The following is a 17,418-nucleotide window of genomic DNA, read 5'->3' as shown; positions in this document are numbered from 1 at the left end:
AGGCACCCAACTCCCATTGAAAAATCAGTGGAAGTTGGGTGCCTGACTCCCATCTGTGACTTTGAAAAATCTCTCCCTATAATCCCTCTTACCAACTTTCACTTGCTATGGAACAAATATTAGTGACATACCACATTCTCTGTCACACTGCTCAGTTCCTTTATGTTAGGGTTGTTTATTTCCTACAAAATTAAGTTCTACTCTAGTACCTGAATGAATGTATAACCAAAGGGAGAAAAAAAGAAGAAATACACCTTAGTTATTGGTCCAATACTGAGACTTGTCAAGTTTCCTCAACTCCTAAAACCAGATCCAAAGCCCTTTAAAGTCAGTAGACTTTGGATCAGTAGACAGGCTCCTAGAGAGCAGAAGATACTCAGTAGCTCGCTTTACTTGGCCCTACATTTCTAAAACAACATAAACAACAAAATCTAGCATGGTCAAGAAGGGTCTTATTCAAAGTGTATTGAAAACTCAATGAGAGTTTGGTCACTGACTTAATCCTCAATCCTACAAATACTTACACTTGTACTTAATGTTATTCACATGAGCAGTTGTAGTAGTACTCATGTGCATAAAGTTAAACACATGCATAAGTGTTTGCAGAATTGGAACATTAAATTGGAGCAGGATCAGGCTTTTGATTTCCCTTGAAACAAACCTTTGCATTTTCATAAATTTGCTTGATCACATTTTCCTGAGAAAATATAGTACACAGCCCCATCTAGCCTGTGCCCCACTTCGGCAAAGGACTTACGCATGTGCTTACCTTTGACATATTTAAGTGCTTTGCTTAAGAGGAGTGGGGTTAATCATATGCCTAAAGTTATAACATGAAACTACTCACTGCTTTCCTGAACTGTGGCCTAATTGAGAAAGTGCCTGGCAATGACTTGAATATAAATAATTGGATTTACAGTAAACGTATTTTTATATATTACAGAAATCACAAGCAGTAAATTAACAATACTCATTTAACTTGCCAGAAAAATATCTCAATATATAAATGCTTTAAACTGTATAAGTCAATCCAACTTGAATTAATTTAATTATTTTTCATGGGCTTTTCATTACAACTTTGTAAAAAAATACAATATATTTCCATACTTAAACAAAGTTGTCTCAAGGGGGATTTTGTAAAAAAAACAATAAAAAATGTTTAAGATTCCAAAGCATTACCATATGTAGACTTCAATATTATAAATGCACTTATAGTATATCTCAATATATTAAAAAATCAGATTCTTTCACTTGCTATCAAGCCCTGAATTCAATGTTCTGTTTCCCCTTTAGGAGATGATGATGGCTCTGTATCTGTAAGAATGCAACTGTAATGTCCTAAAAGAGATGCACACTCCCTGGTCAGTGATTATGTCATGAATGGAATGTAGGTCTCCTGCTCTAACCAACAGGCCACATATTTTTGTCAATCTCAGCAGCTGGGCAAGGACTGAGTGGGCCTGGTAATTTAACTACACTATTACCCACGTTTTGTCCACATTAGAGTTAAGACAGCAGCTGAGTAGTATCAAGAAGCCTGCATTGGCATAACTAAAATTTAGAGGATAGACCGACAACTTTTTTTCAGGTGCTGTCATTCTGGTACCTTTCACAAGTGCTAAGTTATTTAATTGTTACTGTTAAGCATACAGTACTGTTCAAAATATGCTAAGCATTTTCTAAGCACGGAAAAGACAATTTATATTTTAATAAAATGAAAATAATGTTAACCTGTTCACATGGTACATGTGTCAATTTATTACATTCCCAATTAATTCTATAGATAACCTCATTCTATCTTCACTAATTGAAGGACCTAAGAAAAGTGTATCAATTAAAACAAGCACAGCCATTCTCAAAATCAAATCTGCACTTTTTTTACACTGTAGCCATTAGAGGATTGTATATGAACTCTCCTATACATTAAGATGAATTAACATCCTATGATCATTGAGGGCTAGCTGATATCCAGTATTTCCCCCGGCCATTGCTATTAACAATCAAGGGGAATTCAAAGCTAGATACCAGGTTTATGACAGGACCCTATTTCTTAATTTCTCTGGAGCGTTAAATAGTAAAAGTGGAGTTTTTTAACAAGACTGTTATTTAACCCATTGAGAAATAGAACTGGTTTTCTAAATACTTTCAGTGTTAGCTTTCTAGTTCAGAAAGAAAATTCTGTGCTAATAAATAACATACATATACTAGACAAATGTTTTGAGGTTTAATTAAAAGTGTAGCTGCTTATTGACTATTATTGGATCCTTATATGTAAAGGGGAAATCTTGTCCAAGTTTGCCTATTTTCTTTTCTTTACACATTTTTTGTAATAATCCCATCTTTAGGAGTTATCAGTTTAAATAGGATATGTAGAGAAGAATGAATTAGTAAAATTGTGAGTATTTCTGACAAATATTGTGCTTATATAAAATCAGGTATTGTCATTCAGAAAAAAACCCATAATCCCTTTCATTATCATTTCACAGTTCACTGGCATTCATTTTCTAAGGACAACTAATGACTACCTTTGGCTCATCATGTCTGTATTCTATTTCAACATACTGCATTAATACAAAAAAATGCTGCCTTAGAATGTTTGCTTAGCATTTGTGTCTTCAATTATATGCATTTCCCCTTGAAGAGATTTGAAAAATTACTATGCTAAAGATAATATAGTTTTATGTAAATAAAAAGCAGGAGCTACAGAATAAGAGATTCCCTAAATAGACATATTACAATGAAAGCAGCCTCTCCTTGATGATCTCGGTTTATTTCCATCAGATTTTGGGGACAGAGTAGGAGAAAAGAAAGGTTTTTCTTAAAACAGATTAGGACAGGGAAGATGTTCAATAGTCAATTGCTTTACCAGGTTTGTCTTGGAAATGGATATCAGACACTAGAATTACACAAGAAATGACTGCCATCTTCAGGAAAGGTTCAACATTGAATCAGCATTTATTCGCTGCAAACACACGTTTATTAAAGTTGTGACGAAAAGCAAGTGTAATTCAGCAAAAAATACTTTTCCAAACCCCATATCCCTCCATACAATTAAAGAGAATGAGAAATTCCTGTACCAAATCTCAGGTTTCAGAGTAGCAGCCGTGTTAGTCTGTATCCGCAAAAAGAAAGGGAGGACTTGTGGCACCTTAGAGACTAACAAATTTATCTGAGCATACGCTACATGCTCAAATAAATTTGTTAGTCTCTAAGGTGCCACAAGTCCTCCTTTTCTTTGTACCAGATCTGACATCGTTTCCGGCCCAATGCCCTCCTCCAGCCTCAAAGAAACAGATCTGAAACATAGGGCTTTACAGGAATTATATGTGGCATACACACAACACGGAGAAACTGCAAATTTAACTCTTTGTGAACATCCGCTGCTTTGATTTCACAACACTGTATTCATGCTGTCACCTCTGAAATTCGCCTGCATTCCTTAACGGGGGTATGTGTGTGTGAGAGAGCGCGCACCACACGCAATTGATACCACTACATAACCTATTAATCGTAACAAATGGGGTAGTGAGGACAAGGAGACATAGATCTCTACATCAAACAGGGTAATGCTTACGCTGAATAAATCTGCGAGAACTAGAAGACGAAGATGTATTCACATCCTTACTTTGCATTCACCCTCCAAACACACCTCTGGAAGGACGTCCCTGCCTGCTCAGGCCATGGAAGCTAAAGCTGAAATGTGACAAAACCCACAAGCTCCTTTTCCCACCTCCTCACAGAGCTTCCTTCAGCTACATCAATTGCCACTCAAATCCAAATGCTGCATTTTATAAATCCGGATCGCAGGGCAGGCTCATTGGGGGAGGGGGGGGAGGAGAAAAGAAAGAAAGAAGGTCATTGACGTGCATCTGTTGCTTAATAAATCGAAACCGCGCTGGGAAAGAGAGACAGCCTGCGGTTCTTAACGTAGAAATCATCAACTAAACCCATCCTTCTACAAGCTTATGTCAAGAAGAAGGGAAGCAAACCCAAGCTACCAGACAACCTAGCAACCTAGACACCTGCCCGGCCCAGCTCCCACCTAGTCACCGTGCCCCCTGTCTTCCCCAACAAGCCAGCAGAGGTGGTATCGGCCGCATTCTGCTCTCAGCGACACCGCTACAAAATGCGGAGCAAGCCCATTGATGCCCGCTGAGCTAGTCCGGCCGTGCCCCGGTGTCACTGAGAGCACAATATGGCCCGTCCGCCCCGCTGCCTGCTTCTCCACCACTGCACCCTGGGCTATCTCGCCGGAGTCTGGCTCCATGGCAAAACACCATTTGCAGCCCTCAACATCTGTCGGGTGTTTGCACTCCATGTTGACACACAAGGCTGACGCCCGGAGCAGAGCTCGCGGGTCAGGCCAAGTGGGGAGAGCAATCAGCTGCGCATCAACCTGTCCGGATGCCCCAAGGTCCGGGGCTCTGGGAGGTGTGGGGGAGGGGGAATGCCCTTCCCGCTCCCAGCGCCTGCCGCATCCCCCGGACTTCCCGGGGCACCTCCCCTGCACACCCCAGGCAGGCGCGGGGGAGGGGGCAGCGGGCTGGCACTGAGAGGCTGCCGCCGGAGAACAGCATCCCTACCTCGGTGTCATAGAGCCGGAGGTCCAGCGAGTAGGGGTTGAGCAGGGACTCGTTGCGGATCTGATCCATGGCCAGCTGCACGGCGGGCAGCACGCCCCGGCCGATCTTGCTCTTCTGGTCCTCCTCCGACTGGCTGAGCGGCATCAAGCCCATGATGGAGATCGGCGTGGTGGCGTTGGGGGCCAGCCCGGCCGCCCCCCGGGAGTGTCCCCGCGCCCAGCCCAAGCACAGGAGCAGCAGCAGCATGGCAGGGCAGGCGGCGGCCGCGGCCGCGCGGGGTCTCTTCGGGGAGGGCGGCATGCTGCGGGCGGCGGCGGGGGCACGGGCTCCCTCACGCCGGGCGCATCGCTGGGTGGCCGCTTCCCCCGGCCAGGCAAAGGGCGGCGGGGATGGGCGCGGGCGACGCCGGGGTCTGCTGCCCGCTCTGCACCGGCACCCCCGGCAATAATCCTCCTGGCAATGGCGCCTCCTCCTCCCCAGGTCCGCCCGCCGCAGCCGGCCGCGGCAAGGCGCGGAGAGAGCCCCCCAGCCCGCAGCGGCCGGAGAGGACCTGCCTCCCCTTGCACTCAGCGCCGCAGCCGGCCCGCGCAGCCCCGCTCCGGCGCGCGGGGGGCGGCAGCCTCCATCGCGGAGCCGAGGCGCGGCGAAAGGGAAGGCTGCGGAGAGAAGCCCCCTCCGGCGGCCGGGCGGCGGAGCAGGGACGCGGTGCCGCGGCTGTGCCTGCGGGGTCTGGGGGAGACGCTAGTGCCGCATTCCCCTGAAGCCGCCGGCAGCCGCTCGCCCCCCCGCGGCCCGCGCCCCGCGGCTCGCCGGACGGGAGAGGCGGGAAGGGACAGTCTCCCGCTTTCCTCCGGGAATCCCAGCCAGGCGGCCCCGCCGCTGCATCCACGCCGCCGCCGCCCGCCGCCGCTGCTTGGGATTGTTGTCACCGGGCTTCTTCCCGCCGCACGGAATCGCTGCCGAGGAGGAGACAGCGGCGTCAGGAGATGCGGGTTTGGGCACCTCCACCAGCCTATAGGAGAGAGAGCGAGCGAGTGCTTGGGGGCGGGGGGCTCGCTCCTGGCAGCTGCACTCAGTGCCTGTGAATCCGAGATGTCTCCAGGTAGAAGGCTGCGCTGCGACCATAGAGGGACATCTGGAAACGCGGGGGTGTTCGGTGTGTCGAGGCTTTTCCATGGAAGGGCTCCATTTTCAGTCCGACTTTTGGATTAGAAGGAGATCTGTGGAAGCACAAACAGGTCATTACATGCCATGACTGGTATGTTGTCTGCCTGGGTGATTAGTACAGCTCCGCATATATTAGCCCCCTCCACGGAAAAATGTTTGTAATCAGCTGGCAAGAACTACCCTTCCCATTGCCCCATTCTAGGATCAAAACACTCTCCACACCCTTACAGTCACTATGCAAGCCCATCCCACCCCATACACCCCTCCCCACACATACTGAGCACACACTAGCCCACAAATCCACAGACACACTAAGCACACAGCCTCAAACACACCCCACCTCGCGGACTTCCCTCCATCCCACACAAATATGCAACCAGCCCCCTGCCTAACACCTGGAGTGCCCGCCCACGCGATACTCCGGGCCATATGTATTCTGCCCCTGTAGAATTTGGTATTTTTCAAGAGGCCATGGAATTCACCATTTTTCTGTAGCCTGGTGCCCTACAAATTCCCTTTTGTCTCCCTGCTTGCAGCTGCCACTAAATAAATGAATGTTTCAGCAGAATTTAGCGTTGTCTCCGTGGAGTTTAGAGGTTGTTGCCATAGAATTTGGCCCCATTGTGCCTCAGAGAATATGGGCCCTGTACATACTGTAGGCATTCATTCAAACCATGCAAACACTCTCCAGCCCACACTCACCTCCACATATCTCCCACCTGCACACATACTGCACACTTGATCGGGCCTGTACACACTATCTCATACCACTCTCACACAGGCACATTTTCCCCTGTGGAACAGAGGGACACTGTACACAGTCTCCTCCCCTGACTATATATTGCAAAGTCCCTCAACAGGGAGGCTTTAACTCAAACCACAAAGAGAGTCCAGGCAGCAATGTAGGTCTGTCTTTGTTTCTTTAGCACTGGAGGTTAACCACACAGGGAGTGATCAGAGAACACTGAGCTATGTACAACGAAATGCTTCAGACTCCTCCCTTTTTATAAATACTAATTCTTTTCCTAAAATCACCAGGGATCTCATTACAGGTTCCACATCTTTTCTCTTAAGCAAGATGTTAGCATTGGCCAATAAATCTTACTTATATCACATATGTACTGGTGCTATTGTTGTGATAAATTCGAATAACAGGAAATTACATTGATAGATCAATAATTTTAAAGCCAGAAGGGAGCCTTATAATCATCTAGCCTGACCTCCTGCATAACACAGGCCGTATAATTTTGCCCAGTAATTCCTGCATCCAGCCTATAACTTCTGGTTGAGAAACAGTATATCTTTTCAGAGTGGTAGCTGTGTCAGTCTGTATCAGCAGAAAGAATGAGGAGTACTTTTGGCACAAGTATATCTTTTAGAAAGATATCTGATCTTAATCTGAAGACTTCAAATAATGGAGATTCCATCCCATCTCTTGGAAAGTTGTTCCAATGGTTTACTACTCTGTTAAAAATGTGCATCTTATTTTCAGTTAGAATTTGTCTAGCTTCAGTTTCCAGTCACTGCCTTTGTCTGCTAAATAAAGGAGCTCTTGCTGACAGAAATCTTCTCCATCTAGATACTTGATCACATCATTATGCACTTTGTAACCTGTCTGATAAACAAAATTGATTGAGCTTCTTGAGAATGTCACTGTAAGGCAGGTTTTTCTGACTTTGAATCATTCTTGGAGGCCTTTTTCTGGACCCCTTGTGATGCTTCTTAGAGGTACCCAGGGTTGTGAGGCACCTCGCTATTACCTGCCCTTAGCACGAGGAAGCCTTGTCTATGCCTGCTGTGGGTGAGCTTCCCAACTGTACCAACCACAGACAATACAAACACTCCTCTCTAGGCCTCACAGGCCCAGCTGTCAGTGTAGAGGTTAGCAAGAAGCACGCTCCAAACCTCAAGCCCTCCGAGTGTCTCCCTCAAGTGTCCAGCCCCTGGCCCTGTGGACACTCTCAGTATTCAGTCTGCTGCTGCCAAAGAAGCAGCACATCCCAGTTTACCAGTTTCACCTCATATCACCACCACTGTTCCCTCTAAGCTGTGCGCGTGTGCGTGTGCACACAGATCCTAAACCCTGCACACAAGGTGAAACACCACGAACACAAAATTTTGCACAGAAGCACAAAAATTTGCACAGAAGACATTTTTTGTGCATATGGCCTGTCAAAAATTAGAGGGAACCTTGATCACCACTCCACTTAATTCACAGCACTTACATTTGTTTGTAGTGAAATCAAATATACATTTATTTAACAAAGCATTGAGATTCAAAGTAGTAGCAAGAAGTAAGTTTGAAACAAATGGCTAGATCGGGGTCAGCAACCTTCGGCACGCAGCCCATCAGGGTAATCCGCTGGCGGGCTGCGAGACATTTTGTTTACATTGACCGTCAGAAGGCACGGCTGCCTGCAGCTCCCAGTGGCCACGGTTCACCATTCCCGGCCAATGGGAGCTGTGAGACGCAGCGCAGGCCTCAGGGACTTGCTGGCCGCTGCTTCCTGCAGCTCCCAGTGTCTGGGAACAATGAACCACGGCCACTGGGAGCTGCGGGGGGACGTGCCTGCGGATGGTCAACATAAACAAAATGTCTCGCAACCCGCCAGCGGATTACCCTGATGGGCCACATGCCGAAGGTTGCCAACCCCTGGGCTAGATACAAAATAAAATCATGACGTATTCTAGAGCCTGGATGTAATTCACAAAATAGTCTCATGTCCCTTAGAGTATTGTTCACTCAAAATCCTTGCAGTGCTTTATAGTCAGGCTGGCTGTGACCATTCTTGCAAGAGGCAAGTATATTGTCAGTTTGCCTCAGTGTGTCCCTTTGCACTCCAAGATATGTCAGACCAATCCTTTCTCTTTATTCATAAACAGGACACCCTCCTGATGTTTGTTTCACCCTGTAGATTTCCTCTCTTGTGGATTTCACTCTCTCTCAAGTTACACCTGGCTCAGTATGAAAATAGGCATGCATTGTGAGGCATACAATATACATTAGATATATGACCAGACAGGGGGATACCTTCTGCTTGAGAGGACCATTTCTGAGATACATCACCTCTTGCTGAACTGCCTCAAATCCAAGACCTTAAGAGCATAATTTTCAGTTTATTTAACAAATACACCAGTGGATTACTGGCTTTCAGTAAAAACCCCATATGCCACCCTTTGGTGAACTATTATGCAGCTATGACAGATCCAGATGGCACCAATGGGTCCCCGAGTCAAACCTTTCCAGTTCTTCAACATCCTTTTAGAAGTGTTGGCACCAGAACTGGATATTCCAGTGCTGTTTACAGAGGTAATACCACCTCCTACTCCTAATTAATATTCCCCTCTGTACTTCAAGAATAGTCTTAGCCCTCTTAGCCACAGTATTGCCTGGGATCTCATGACCACTAGATTATCCACCATGACTCCCAAATCCTATTCAGAGTCACTGCTTTCCAGAATGCAATTCCCTGTCCTGTAAGTGTGACCTATACTCTTTGAGTTGGATGAAAAAAAGATGTTAGGTGTTGTGACACTGAGCGTCACAAGGCCTAACGTGTAGATGCCTAGAAGTTGCGATTCACAAAGCCTGAGTTAGGCACCTAGGCTCCTTATACAATGAATGGTGACAAATATGCACCTCAGACTGTGATTCAAAAAACCCAGTGCTCTAGGCAGGGAACTGCCTAAACTAGCCATTCGGTGATGTTGACCAGAGGGGATGTATGCTAAGCCCCGTTCCTCTTGCTGAGCTAGGCAATAAGTCCAGGCTGTGGGGAGGCATCAATCTCTGCTTGGGTTTCTCAGCTGTGAATGCTCTCCTGGAGTTAGGCACCTACAACATTTTAGCAAAAAGCTAAGTAGGGGAGGTGCCCACCTTAGAGCTCAGTGTTTCAAGCACTCACCTGGGATTTGGTAAACCAAGGTTCACTTTCCCCCCACCCTGCCTTCTTTGCCAAAGTGGGAGAAAGAATTTGAATAGAAATCTCCCAACTGTCAGGAAAGTGAGCACACCCCTGAGCTATGGGATATTCTGATAAGTGGCTTTCTTAGCCTCTCCTGTTGAAGCTGTTCCATTGTGGATGCATAATGAAAGAGTGGTTAGAGTAGGGGGACTAAACCTGGGGTCTCCCACATCCCAGGTAGGTGTCCTAGCCACTGGACTACAGAGTCATCCTCAGTGCACAAGCAACCTTAATCTTGGCATTTCCTAACATTTGAGTGTTTTACTTTGAAATCTTAAATATGTTCTTTTTTGAAATGTTGGGCTAGGTTTACATAAACCCCAGAGGAAAAGGAGATGCTGTTGACCCCTTAGTCCCAAAAGCCTGGCACCAAGAGCATTCACCTGGGATGTGGGAGACCAGATTCAAACCCCCCACTTTAGAGCAGGGATTTGAATCTGGGTCTCCTACATCCCAGGAAAATTCCCTAATATCCAGGTATTCTGGGATAGGTCTTTTTCAGTCTCTGCTGTTGAGCTGTTCCGCTTTGGATGAAATAATAAATATTCATTGGGCCACAGAGAAAGAATCAGAGAATATTAGGGTTGGAAGAGACCTCAGGAGGTCATCTAGTCCAATCCCCTGCTCAGTGACTCTAAAACCTGATGACTAAGGCATTTACCTAGGACAGGGGACTCCAGGCTTCCAGTCCCTTCTCTAAGTGAACAGTTAATCAGTTATTCAAAGTGGAACAGCTTCAATAGGAGAGACCCCAGGAGGGCCTGATGGTGAGGGCACTCATCTAGCATGTGCGAAACCTGACTTCGAGTGTCTGCTATATTGCTGATTTCACTTCCTTTCTTAACCAGGATGTTTTTTTAACCAAAGTAGCCTTCTTTTATGATTGTAGAATTGTATTTTTGGACTTCTAGTAAAATAGTCTTACACAATTATTTTCAAAAAGAACGAGGAGTACTTGTGGCACCTTAGAGGCTAACAAATTTATTTGAGCATAAGCTTTCATGGGCTAAAACCCACTTCATCGGATGCATGCAGTGGAGAATACAGTAGGAAGATATATATATATATACACATACACACACACAGAGAACATGAAACAATGGGTGTTCCTATACACACTATTATGAGAGTGGTCAATTAAGGTAAGCTATTATTAGCAGGAAAAAAAACCCTTTTGTAGTGATAATCAGGATGGCCCATTTCCAACAGTTGACAAGAAGGTGAGAGTAACAGTAGGGGGGTGGGAAATAAGCATGGGGAAATAGTTTTACTTTGTGTAATGACCCATCTACTCCCAGTCTTTATTCAAGCGGGCTTTGTTGCAAGGATAGGTTCCTGGGTTTAGTGTTTTTGTTGTGTGGTGTGTGGTTGCTGGTGAGTATTTGCTTCAGGTTAGAGGGCTGTCTGTAAGCAAGGACTGGCCTGTCTCCCAAAATCTGTGAGAATCAGGGATCGTCCTTCAGGATAGGTTGTAGATCCTTGATTTGTGCTGGAGAGGTTTTAGCTGGGGGCTGAAGGTGACAGCTAGTGGCGTTCTGTTACTTTCTTTGTTGGGCCTGTCCTGTAGTAGGTGACTTCTGGGTACTCTTCTGGCTCTGAAAATCTGTTTCTTCACTTCAGCAGGTGGGTATTGTAGTTGTAAGAACGCTTGATAGAGATCTTGTAGGTGTTTGTCTTTGTCTGAGGGGTTGGAGCAAGTGCGGTTGTATCTTAGAGCTTGGCTGTTGACAATGGATCATGTGGTGTGGTCTGGATGAAAGCTGGAGGCATGTAGGTAAGTATAGTGGTCAGTAGGTTTCCGGTATAGGGTGGTGTTTATGTGACCATCGCTTATTAGCACTGTAGTGTCCAGGAAGTGGATCTCTTGTGTGGACGGTCCAGGCCCGCTGCCAACTCTGTCCACATATCTATTCAAAAAACACCATCATAGGACCGAATCACATCAGCCACACTATCAGAGGCTCGTTCACCTGCACATCTACCAGTGTGATACATGCCATCATGTACCAGCAATGCCCCTCTGCCACGTACATTGGCCAAACCGGACAGTCTCTACGTAAAAGAATAAATGGACACAAATCAGACGTCAAGAATTATAACATTCAAAAACCAGTCGGAGAACACTTCAATCTCTCTGGTCACTTGATTACAGACCTAAAAGTCGCAATATTACAACAAAAAAACTTCAGAAACAGACTCCAACGAGAGACTGTTGAATTGGAATTAATTTGCAAATGGGACACCATTAAATTAGGCTTGAATAAAGACTGGGAGTGGGTGGGTCATTAAACAAAGTAAAACTATTTCCCCGTGCTTATTTCCCACCCCCCGCTACTGTTACTCTCACCTTCTTGTCAACGGTTGGAAATGGGCCATCCTGATTATCACTACAAAAGGTTTTTTTCTCCTGCTGATAATAGCTCACCTTAATTGACCACTCTCATTATAGTGTGTATGGGAACACCCATTTTTTCATGTTCTTGGTGTGTGTGTATGTATATATATCTTCCTACTGTATTCTCCACTGCATGCATCCGATGAAGTGGGTTTTAGCCCATGAAAGCTTATGCCCAAATAAATTTGTTAGTCTCTAAGGTGCCACAAGTACTCCTCGTTCTTTTTGCTGATTCAGACTAACATGGCTACCACTCTGAAACCTGTCACAATTATTTTTATTTTTCTGTTTAATTTTCCCCTCTCAATCAGTTTGGTCATAATTGTTTTAGCCTTGGGAAAATGCTCATTTTAAATATATATAATTGCTAGGGTATATTCTGTGTGCACATAATAAATGTAATCAGGTCATAATCAGTTACACAAAACCATCAATTTATAGTTCAGTGATCAATTCATATATATCTATGAGAAATGAGTTCTAATATAGAATTACCTTAAATTGAATTAATAGTTTTTTTGCTAGAAAATTATCATCTATTATTTTATTAGAAACTACAAGAATGTTTTACTAGTAGCAGGATGAGACCTGCAGCATATGTCCCCCAGAATGTAATTCCCCAGAATAACACAGGTCTTCTTTCTACACATTACTGGTTGATGCTTAAGGAGGTGCTTAGGCTCATCTGTTTTCTTATTTGGTGGTCAACAACAGGTCTATACCAGTACCTCCTTCTTATGCTTTCTTAGTTAGCATATTGATTCATAAGCACAGCAGGTCCTATGCTTCTGAGTTGTCAATAAGTCTAAAATTGGTAATGGCATCTTTGATGTAGAATGCCACCCCCCACCCCTGCTGCCTGCTCTTTCCTTCCTAAAGAGGGTATATCCAGTGATTTTAGCATTCTAGTCATGTGAATCCTCCCACCAGGATTCAAAGTAATAACAATTTTGCCAAATATCTGATAAATTATTTCCAATTTCTCTCATTTGTTACCTAGTCTTCTGGCACTGGTATACAGGCAGTTAAAGAATTTATTCTCTTTACATTTCTTGACACCTTTATTACATTCATGATATCTTGAGTGTGAATTATATGTCTGAGCATACAATGGGAGATGGCTCAATACTCTGCAAAACGAAATAGTCCTATGTTACACAACTTACCAAGACAATGATTCACCTCCAGTACCTTCTGCTGTCTGTTCTTGCTTTGTGAAATATGAAGTATCTCTCAGAAGATAACCTGTACTTTCTTCTCCTTCAGCTCCCTTTTGAAATCCCTGAGGTTTTTAATAATCTGTGAAGTGTCAGTGGAGCCATGTAATTCATGCCAGTATGTACCATACTATTGTATTCATAAATGTGTGCATACAACTGCATGCTCCTAACTTTAAAAATCTCTCCTTAGACGTCTTGATAAGTGTATCTTTATTTCTTCACACCCTTCCAAACTGTGTGTATTACAACAAAATAAATCAAATTAAACTACAAAAAATCTCCAATTTAAAAGTTTTTAGAGCATCCAAATACAATAAAATAAAATTAAAAGGTGCATACTTCCATTTGAATTACCAAGCTAATAGCATCAGTTGTTTTTAAGCACGATTGCACAAAACAATAAAATAAGAATTACATAATAAAATAAAGGAACACAATTCCATCAGTCTTTGTTAGGAAACCAACATATATTTCCCCTTCTTCAGAAATATTTACTCAATATATATAAAAACAACAGTAAAAACCAACAGTTTACACAATCTTTGTGTTAGCACAGCAAGGGGGAGACATTGCTTCCAATTTATTGCTGACCTATATAGGTACAACAAACCCTTTTGTAGTCCCAGTGCTCTCATAGAAAATTCAACATTCCTCCACCATGGAGGGTCGCTCAGGGTGCTTGTGTGGAGACAGTAGTCATTTCTCGTGTTTTGTTTTTAATAATGGGATTATTTCCCATTTTTTGATGTACAGAGAGTCCAGCCAGCCCGTGCCCCAGTGTATCCAAGGCCCACAACTCTATAATGGGTTAGCTTCTGTTCAGGGAAAACAGAGGAAAGAGAAATAGAAAAATATAGAATAAAATAAATTGGTCAATGACTTCAAGAATGTAGGATAAGGAGACTCAGGATCCATAGGTATATCCTTGTCTTGAGCAATTAACCCTTACCTGCTTATGGATTTCTAATTAGTAGCTCCCAGAGAAGGGAACCCACCTGCCTAACAGTCAGCTACTCCCCAGCTTCATCACCTTAAGTGGAAGTGGTAAAGACAGGTGCTGTCTTCTGCCTCTTTTTAAATGGCACTACTCTGTTAGAAGCTTTTCATTATCTATACCAGTGGTTTTCAACATGTGATCCGCAGACCTCTGGGGGTCCACAAACTATGGCAAGGTGTCCGCAAAAAGTAGTTATTACCATAGAACAGTGGTTTTCAACCTGGAGGCCGCAGACTATGGCTAAGATATCCAAAGGGATCTGCACCTTCATTCAAAAATTTTTAGGAGTTGAAAAATGAAATAAGGTTGAAAACCACTGGTTGCAATAAACAAATCCTTTGAAAGGTGACTTTCTCCCTTTTTCTCACCCAAGAGTACATTTTTCCACTCATGGATAAAAGCAACCAGAAAAAATTCAGGGTCTTCTGGGGTGTGTGTGTGAGTAAACCACCTTACCTCATTATAGAGATGCTTTTCTTCATTATGTGTACAGAGAGAACAGAGACTGTAATTAAAGCAGAGGCTGGCCTATCCATTCTAAAACCTCTATTTTCACTGGATTGTAAATGTTCCTCAAAGCTGAGCTGAAAATTGTCATGCCCTATATCAATCCAAGGCATTTCCCCCCTGAAAACATGAGGAAAATCTGTTCTGCCATTTCTGAGTTCAGGCAGGTAGAAGGAGACACTTTTTCTACTTTAGAAAAGTATGCTGTCTTTCGCACTCAACTCAGAAATGGATGAATTCTAAAACATAAAGGAAGATGTACTAATAATTCAAAACGAACTATCTTCAAATTTTAAAACCATTATTAATGTTTGAAAGTAACATTCTGGCATACACTACTTTTTAAGTTATAATTTTTCTGATGTACTTGATGTAGGGATATGTACTAATATAAAGAATTAGTGTAGAGATTGTCCATAATTTTGGTAGTCTCTCCATTTCCACATCTAATTATGGTTTACTTCCCACACAATGGGTCCAGTCCTGAAATATTTTGTTGCTAGTATGCTACTGACTACCATGCATAGTCTCATAGAACTCATTTGGACAACTCATATTTGTAAGCATTACATCCAGTAGTAATGACTTACCAGATCAATGTCCGAACGAAAATCAGTTTGTAGTCATTTTAGTTTGTTATGATTAGGTATTGTTATTCTGTGGATTCTGACAATATTCCCTCTACTACTACCCGAAGTTAACTTGGGAGGCATACAGAAACTATATTGATACAAAGTTAAGGTTATCATACTGAAGTTCATTTGCCAACATTACCAATATATAAGATTTTTATTGCTTCAACTGTGCAGCTTTATGGACTACATACATTGTACTGTACATGGAATATAATCAAGTTAACATGCTATGGAAACCTTAATTTTTTATATACTGATTTCTGGGCTTCACTTTTCAATCTTAATGTTACAGTAATGTAGTTTTTTCATTAACTCTTCTGCAGCCTCCCAGCACCTGGGAACCCTCCTTTAAGAGTTCTGGAGGCAACTATCAAAACAAAAGTGTCTCCAGTTGAAAAGTGCTTCCTAAGTTATTAGGCTTAGGGGGTCCCAGAGCCAAAATGCAGATACAGAACCTCCACGTGATGGCACTGGCTTTGTGTAGATTTCCTGTGAGCTCTGGGTGAAGGGCAGTCCCACTGAGGTCAAAAGCTGCCCTCAGTTTAGTGGGTCTTCTTAAAATGGCTGCTGTCTCTCATTTTACTCAATGGGGCTGATGCCACAGGCTGTCCTTAGCAAATCTAGGATCTGCCTTCCACTGTTCCTAAAGTGAGTGAAACTCAGCTGCCCATAGCAAAGATGCTGGCCCCTATGCTGTCATGAGTCAGAGGAGAACACTGGGAGGAGACGAGGAATTGTGATGGTAGTTATCTTTGCTAAGGCAACCTGCAACCTCAGTAGCAGTGACAACAATGTGAGATGGTGGCCATTTTGAAAGAGGGCAACTTTTCATAAGTTTATTTGAAGAAGACCAGTATTCTTCTGTGGAAAGATGAACTTGAGTTTTAAAGAATTTTTAAAAATCCGTAATCTTATTTCCCACCCCCAAAATATCCTTTGTACCATATCTGCACTTTGGACTAAATAATGAAAGAATCGTTGGGCCAGAAAGAAAGCTTCATAATGACTCAGTAGCCTGTGGTTTAGTGCATGGCCCTGGGATGTGGGAGACACAGGATCCAATTCTCCTGCTTCAGTCACTTCTTTATTTATTGTCCACAGTGGAACAGCTTTAGCAGGAGAGACCGAGGGAGCCCTTCATACCAGAATATGCCGTAGCTCAGTAGCTAGGGCACTTGAGTGAGAGGTGGAAAGACTCTGTTCAGATCCCTTCTTTCACTTTCAGGCAAAGGGAGGGCTTGAACTAGGAGGTCTCTCACATCCCAGGTGAGTATCCTAATCCATGGGCTAAAAGGTGCAGGAGAACCTCCCCATCAGCTTCTTGCTAAAACAGCAAAGGTTTGCAGCTGAGATGCCTGAGAAGAAATAGGTGTCTCCCTGTAGCCTGCATTTATGCCCATCTTTAAGAGAGGGATTGGACATAGCACAAACTTCTCAATTTGGCGTCTCATCTTGGCTAGCTTAGATGAGGAGTGGTCTAGGGTGTTGACTTTTACAAATCTCAATTAGAGCAAAACTTCTCTTTAATGCAGACTCTAGCAGGAAGTAAGATTGCAACAAATACTGGAGCCGAATACCCTAGAGATGTGATGTTCCAGGTAAGGTGTGCAGGCTTTGAATGATTAAACTGATGGAGCTCAGTTTAGTAAGGGTCTGTCTGCATAGGTAAGGACTTAATTGAGGGTTAGCTACTTCTGCATAAGGCATCATTAAGACTTCTGTTGCAGGATATGTTTAGCAGCAAAAGGAAACTTAGTGGTAGGGAAAATCAGGAAAAACTGTATGTATTTGAGAAATGCAGCTTTGAGAAATTCTCCTCCTGGTTTACCCTTGCAAGCCTAGATCATGGCTACATGCATAGAGCCTAGAGCAAGACTTTTTAGGAGTGGAGGTAAAGGACCTAGCAGAACAAAGAACCGCTCTGGTTGTGTTATGATAATCCCTTAAAG

General features: G+C 43.7%; 1 protein-coding gene across 2 annotated transcripts in view; it reads right to left on the bottom strand.

Annotated features, from left to right (window-relative positions):
* GABBR2 (gamma-aminobutyric acid type B receptor subunit 2) overlaps window positions 1–4,967 on the bottom strand; it is an 844,982-nt gene extending 840,015 nt beyond the window's left edge. For both annotated transcript variants that reach the window (XM_084618280.1, XM_084618281.1), the window contains exon 1: window positions 4,584–4,967. In XM_084618280.1, the coding sequence (XP_084474406.1) occupies window positions 4,584–4,883 (300 nt within the window). In that variant the 5' untranslated portion in view covers window positions 4,884–4,967. The remainder of the gene's footprint in view (window positions 1–4,583) is intronic.
* Between the last annotated feature and the right edge of the window lie 12,451 nt (window positions 4,968–17,418).

This window comes from Lepidochelys olivacea (genome assembly GCF_965140295.1).
Source record: "Lepidochelys olivacea isolate rLepOli2 genome assembly, chromosome: 2".
Taxonomy (NCBI): Eukaryota; Metazoa; Chordata; order Testudines; family Cheloniidae; genus Lepidochelys; species Lepidochelys olivacea.
Note: the sequence above shows the minus strand (reverse complement) of the source record. Positions and strands in the feature narration are given on the sequence as shown.